General features: G+C 46.8%; 1 protein-coding gene across 1 annotated transcript; it reads left to right on the top strand.

The window, feature by feature from the left end:
* Positions 1-1,232: 1,232 nt before the first annotated feature.
* Positions 1,233-5,691, top strand: LOC127308347 (DEAD-box ATP-dependent RNA helicase 35A). The gene is made up of 2 exons (XM_051339151.2): positions 1,233-2,300; positions 4,482-5,691. Exons 1-2 carry the CDS (start codon positions 1,315-1,317, stop codon positions 5,344-5,346), a joined length of 1,851 nt encoding a protein of 616 aa, XP_051195111.1. The 5' UTR covers positions 1,233-1,314; the 3' UTR covers positions 5,347-5,691.
* Positions 5,692-6,427: the final 736 nt, after the last annotated feature.

Below are 6,427 nucleotides of genomic sequence, written 5' to 3'. Positions count from 1 at the left end.
TGCATTGGTCTTCCACCTTTATTTCCTGCTCAGGGGCGGATTGGGTGGGCTTTGAAATTTCCAGATCCAAGGCGGAATCTTCTTTAGAAAGCTCCTGCATCTCAGATCGGATCTTCGCGACTGCGACCTGCTCAGCGGCGGTCGCGTCAGCGTTACTTACCAGTGGGTTTCCGTCGGAATCGACGGTTTCCCCGATGAAGATGTGTATGCCGCCAACTGGGACGATGGAGAGCTTGACGGGGTTTGTCTTAGCCGGAATCCAGCACTCATCCGGAGGGACGATCGGTAGATTTTCGGCGTAAAGGACGCGCCCCACAGCGATGGTGTCGTCGTAGCTTCCCATGGCGGAACCCTCCCGGTTCCGGCCTCCAGACGCCGCAGGCCCCACGGTGGGCGCCAACTGTCGTTGCCTAATCGACGGTGCCTCGGAGGAGGGATCCTCACGAGGGGGAGAAGAAGTAGGGGCCATAGGGCGGAGTGCACACGGGACGGTGGTACGCGATTTACCCAGCTTCGGACCACATGCACGATGACAGGGCCTACTGCTGCTTGTCTGGAATTATCTGGGCGCTTTCGCGATGTTACAACAAGTTGTGGTTGTGCTTCTAGGGCTCCCGGGATCCGGCTTATAAAGGCGCACGGATCTAGGGTTTACATGGAGAGTCCTAGCCGGATACAGGTTTGCCTAACTACGATACAATGTCTTGCCGTGTACGTCAATGATCCGCCTTCCTCTATACGTCGTACCGGATCCGGGTTCCTAACGGGCCTTCATGGATCCGGGTTCCTCCTAAGGTCGGTCAGATCCGGCTCCCTTCTCCTGGGCCGGACTTCATCCTTCAGAATCAACAGCAACTGGGTCGCCCGATGGGCCACATGCCACATCACCATCTATTGGCCACCCGGCTTTGCCGGATCTAGGCGCTGTCGATGAAGTATACCCACAACAGCATGCGACAGTCCGCTAGACATATGTACTCCATCTCCCCCCGACCCATATACGAATCTACTATACATAAAGTTGAATTGGAAGAAGTACTACTGTCTTTGTTACCATTTCCGTTGCGTTTATAAAAAAGAGCTAAAAAAAGAGAATTTATTTTTCTTGCTCAGAAAAGTGAATGAGTGCACATGATACGTCAGTTTGGTCTTGGGCTATGCCTCAATTTCTTCTGGGCCAGGCTTCACGGCCCAACAAGCTCCTCATTTCCATGTCGGTAACTAAACTCGTCTCGTCTTCTTCCCAGTCCCGGATCTCATCCTTCTTTCTTCCTCCCCTTCCCCGACGACATCCTCCAAACCCTAACCCCAGCCATGGCCCCCGCCGCCGCCGCCGCCGCCGCGGCCAAATCCGATGACGAGGACGACTACGAGGAGTACATCCCCGTCTCCAAGCGCAGGGCCATGGAGGCCGACCGCCTCCGCCACCAGCGCCTCTCCAAGCCCGCCGCGCCCTCCTCCGCAGGCTCCCCCGCCTCCCTCCCGCCGCCCCCGCCCCAACCGACGACCACCCCCGCGGCCGCCCCCGACGCCGCCGCCAAGCCCAGCCTCCTCGTCACGTCCACGCAGCTCAAGCGCGCCGCCCCGGAGGTCACCGCCACGGAGCAGCTCATCCTGCAGGAGAAGGAGATGATCGAGAGCCTCGAAGACCGCAAGTCGCTCATGTCCGTGCGCGAGCTCGCCAAGGGGATCACCTACACCGAGCCGCTCCGCACGGGCTGGAAGCCGCCGCTGCGGCTCCGCCGCATGCCGCGCGCCAAGGCCGACGAGCTCCGCCGCAAGTGGCACATCCTCGTCGAGGGCGACGAGATCCCGCCGCCCGCGCGCGAGTTCCGGGACCTCCGGTTCCCCGAGCCCGTCCTCCGCATGCTCCGCGAGAAGGGCATCGTGCAGCCCACGCCCATCCAGGTGCAGGGCCTCCCCGTCGTGCTCTCCGGCCGTGACATGATCGGCATCGCCTTCACTGGCTCTGGGAAGACGCTGGTCTTCGTGCTGCCGCTCATCATGGTCGCGCTGCAGGAGGAGATGTTGATGCCCATTGTGCCTGGGGAGGGCCCCTTCGGGATGATCATCTGCCCGTCACGGGAGCTGGCCAAGCAGACGTATGATGTCATCGAGATGTTCCTCACTCCCCTCAAGCAGGCTGGGTTCCCAGAAATACGACCCTTGCTTTGTATTGGGGGTATAGACATGAGGACGCAACTCGAAGTGGTGAAGAAGGGAGTACATATTGTGGTTGCCACACCTGGACGGCTCAAGGATCTTCTTGCCAAGAAGAAGATGAACCTTGACAATTGCAGGTATCTATTGGATTTTTGGATCAATCTTCGTAGTATTATATACCTTTATTAACAGATATAGAAGATAACTGTTTTGCCAGCCTCCTAGGGCAACACTTTCTTCTTAGTAGAGCCTGATCAAAAGGTTTGAATTAAAACTATGTAGTAATGCCTAATTGCTAATACGGAAGTTGCAATACGATATGCTAAAGATGAGATCATAGGCTGGGTAGAAATACTATTCATGAGATGGAGACTATTGCATTGTTCTTCTTAGATAATGCCAACGATTACAATAGGCATAGTTATACAGAGGTATCTCTTAACAAACATCGGCCACATCCCAGAAATCAATCTTAATATAAACTTACCTAACTTTTTTTTTGCGGGGAAACTTACCTAACTGAGTACTTGCGATCCGAGGATAGCGTGACAGGAGGCGTTTATGTAGGACGAGACAGGGTAGGGAAGACTTTAAATCAGATAAAGACAATTCATTGTTCTTCCTGTTTAATGCCAAGCATTACAGTAGACTTTGTACATAGATGGTTCTCCTAACAAACATAGGACAGATCAATCTAAATGTATACTTGCCTAATTCCTAGATCAAACTGATAATCCTTGTCATTGGTAAGTAATCAAACTACTCCCTCCGTTTCATACTTTTTGATGCGGACCCATTGCTAGTTTTCTACGGTACAAAGGGACATGATTACGTGCATGTAAAATGTGTGTGAATGGTAATTTGTGCATGCATGAATATGTCATAATGTGGATGTATCATTCTCTTCCATTTTGTACTTTATCACCAAAAGCAAATGTTGTCCAAGGGCTGCACATTTAAAGCAATTACTATTTGGTCCACAATCTTTTATTTGGAAGTTGTAGCATAGCCTTTTTTTTCCAATAGATTAGCAACTTCTAGCAGAACCTAGTACTGAATACATTGAGAAGGTGTATGGTCTGATGTGTTTCTGACTTCCTGTTTCTGTTATTTCCCTGACTTCTATACTGCAGTTATATGGTATCAATTTGTTTGTTGATATGTATTGAGTATTTTTAGTAGTTATCAAATTATCATCAATTTCATTTCATTGCTAAACCCTTGTGATTATGACTTCAATTTGTTTACTTTAAGTACTACAATCTCTGTTCAGAAATAAGTGACTCAACTTTGGCTAGATACGAACGTATCTACACAATGAAATCCGTCTGGATACGGATAGCTGAGTCACATATTTCTGAACGGAGGGAGTATTTTTGTATGTAAGGCCGTAAGGGGCACTGCTCCAATGAAGACGTAATGAGTGAACATAAACTGTTCTGCATGAAATGTTTTGAATTTGACATGTTATCTGCTCATCAGTCACCGCAGATCCACATTGATATTGCATTTTGGGATAAGTATGTTGTTCCTCTTCTTTCAACAAGAATGCTTGTATAATTTGCTAAAACATACTCCGTACCTATTAATTTTAATCTTGAACTGTCCCCAGTCCTCAATTAATTCCCTTGTAAAATCCTCATGGACAATGTGGTATTTAATGAATGTTCAAAGTTCAGTAGTTCTGAACCAAATTTAGTGGATTAGGGCTGGCAATCCTCCATACTGAATATGCCAGCTTTTGCTATAATGTTTCACTGCCCAAAGAATATAAAGTATGCCCCCGTAACCTAGGAGATAACCACTTGTTTTTTTAGTGCAAGTGCTTTAGTGTGTATTATATTGTTTTGTATTGTGAACTATTCAAACTTCTCTGCATACTTACTAAGCATGCCCTGTTCTTTATATTTACGTACCTTACAAGCTGTTAATACACATACTTGTTGGTTTTAATTTTGAACTGTCCTCAGTCCCAACTCCCAAACAATCTCACAGGAACATACTATATCAGTATAGTTATACTTAAATAATATTCAAAATTAAGTATTGTTGAACCAAATGTGGGTGCTTAGGGCTGTCACTCAATCCTTGATGCTCCATTTGTGAGCTTATTATACGATGAAGTGTCATTGTCCAAAGACTGCAAAATGTGCCCCTGTTACTTAGGAGATAACAGCTTAATTCTCTAATGTAAATGCTTTAATCTGTATCATATGGTTCTATATTGGACTATTCAAACTAGTAAAACCTGTACAGTCTCTTTAAAAAGTACGGCAGGCAGTTTCCAATTTTCTTAATAGCTTTCTTGATTTGCGCAGGTATTTAACCTTGGATGAAGCTGATAGGCTTGTTGATCTGGGATTTGAGGACGACATTCGGGAGGTTTTTGACCATTTCAAGGCACAAAGGCAGACTCTTCTTTTCTCTGCCACTATGCCCAAGAAGATTCAGAACTTTGCAAAGAGTGCACTTGTGATGCCTGTTATTGTCAATGTTGGAAGAGCTGGAGCAGCAAATCTTGATGTCATCCAAGAAGTTGAGTATGTCAAGGAAGATGCCAGAATTATATACCTCCTTGAATGCCTTCAAAAGACTCCGCCTCCTGTTCTTATATTTTGTGAAAACAAAGTTGATGTCGACTACATCCACGAGTATCTTCTTCTGAAGGGTGTGGAAGCTGTTGCAATCCACGGAGGAAAGGATCAGGAGGAAAGACAGAATGCGATTGAGTTCTTCAAGAATGGAACGAAGGATGTTTTGGTAGCTACTGATGTTGCCTCGAAGGGTCTTGATTTCCCTGATATCCAGCATGTGATCAACTACGATATGCCTGCCGAAATAGAGAACTACGTCCACAGGATTGGTCGTACCGGTCGATGTGGAAAAACTGGCATAGCAACAACGTTCATAAACAAGAACCAGACAGAGACCACACTTCTTGACCTTAAGCACTTGCTCAAGGAAGCGAAGCAAAGAATACCACCAGTGCTTGCTGAGCTTGTTGACCCGCTAGAGGATGCAGAAGCTATCGCCAAGGAGAGTGGCTTCAAGGGATGTGCATTCTGCGGTGGTCTTGGGCATCGTCTTGCCGACTGTCCGAAGCTTGAGCACCAGAAGTCCGTGGCGATTGCTGGCTCTAGAAGAGATTACTATGGCGGTGGAGGTTACCGAGGAGAAATATAACCACCTTATATTTCTCTGTATGCTGTTATCAATAGTAACAATGCTCCGCATCTTCACTTCATCCATGCTGGAGATATATCATACGATCTGAAGTTGCCTGCCTAGTTGATTCTCGTCCTTGGAAGAATTGTCAGCAACCTTCTGGCGCTCGTCATCACATTATTATTCGAGTGCTGATGGATTGTTGTAATATATTCTCTGCATATTAAGCTGCCCTGTTGTAAAATGTAACATTGAGTGGCAGTCAGTATGTTGATTCGTGAGCAGTAGTACCATTTCTGAATATTTTCACATGTACCATCGCAGTTCAATCTGCCAGCGATAGCTGTGAAGCTTTAAGCGTTATGACCTCTGTTGCAATGCTTAGCCACGAAAAACAGTGTAGTACATGCATGCACAGGCCTACTGACGATGAGAGCCGGTGTTATTCAACTCTTCGCCGCTGGTATATCATATGTTGTACCTACACTGTGACTGTGCTACTGCTGCCTGCTGGAGAAGCAAAATCCCACTGGGGCGGCAACTGTGGGACACTGGTAGGTATAAAATACCACTGGTCATGTCCACCAGGGATGTACATACATGTGCAAGTACCTGGTTTCAGGGTTCATTTATGCAACTCCTACAATGTGACAATCCTAAACAAATCCTTTGAAAATCGTATAAATCTTAGCCTAAGAGATAGTGGAGCCATTTGATCCAGACCCGATTATTCCTACATATCTATTGAAATAGAGCAGAAGAGAGATTTTTTGCAGGTTTGCAAGTTCACGAAATGTAGGTGTTCAGAATAGTACATGGCATGTCTCTCTCCCAGTACGAAGGAAAAGTGAGAAGTATGGGTACATTAGTACTTCTGGTGACAATTTCCCAGGCTTTGCGTCTCCAGCATACACAGTGATGCGTCAGCCTCTCTATTAATCACAATGGGACAAAGGCTATGCAACGAAACCAACTCTAGCAACAGTCCTGATAAGCAGTTCAGGCTACAGAAGGAGGACATGCATGCTGCTGCTAACCGACAGTAGCCATCGTTTTCCATTCTTTCCGTTGGACAAATAATGTTGGTTCCCTATGAACA

Source organism: Lolium perenne, chromosome 6 (genome assembly GCF_019359855.2).
Source record: "Lolium perenne isolate Kyuss_39 chromosome 6, Kyuss_2.0, whole genome shotgun sequence".
NCBI lineage: Eukaryota > Viridiplantae > Streptophyta > Magnoliopsida > Poales > Poaceae > Lolium > Lolium perenne.
The sequence above is the reverse complement of the archived record's forward strand: the minus strand, read 5'-3'. Positions and strand labels throughout refer to the sequence as shown.

Coding starts and splice junctions, on each gene's coding strand:
- LOC127308347 (XM_051339151.2), top strand. CDS start 1,315: ATGGCCCCCGCCGCCGCCGCCGCCGCCGCGGCCAAATCCGATGACGAG. Junction 2,301..4,481: donor ATGAACCTTGACAATTGCAG/GTATCTATTGGA, acceptor TGATTTGCGCAG/GTATTTAACCTTGGATGAAG.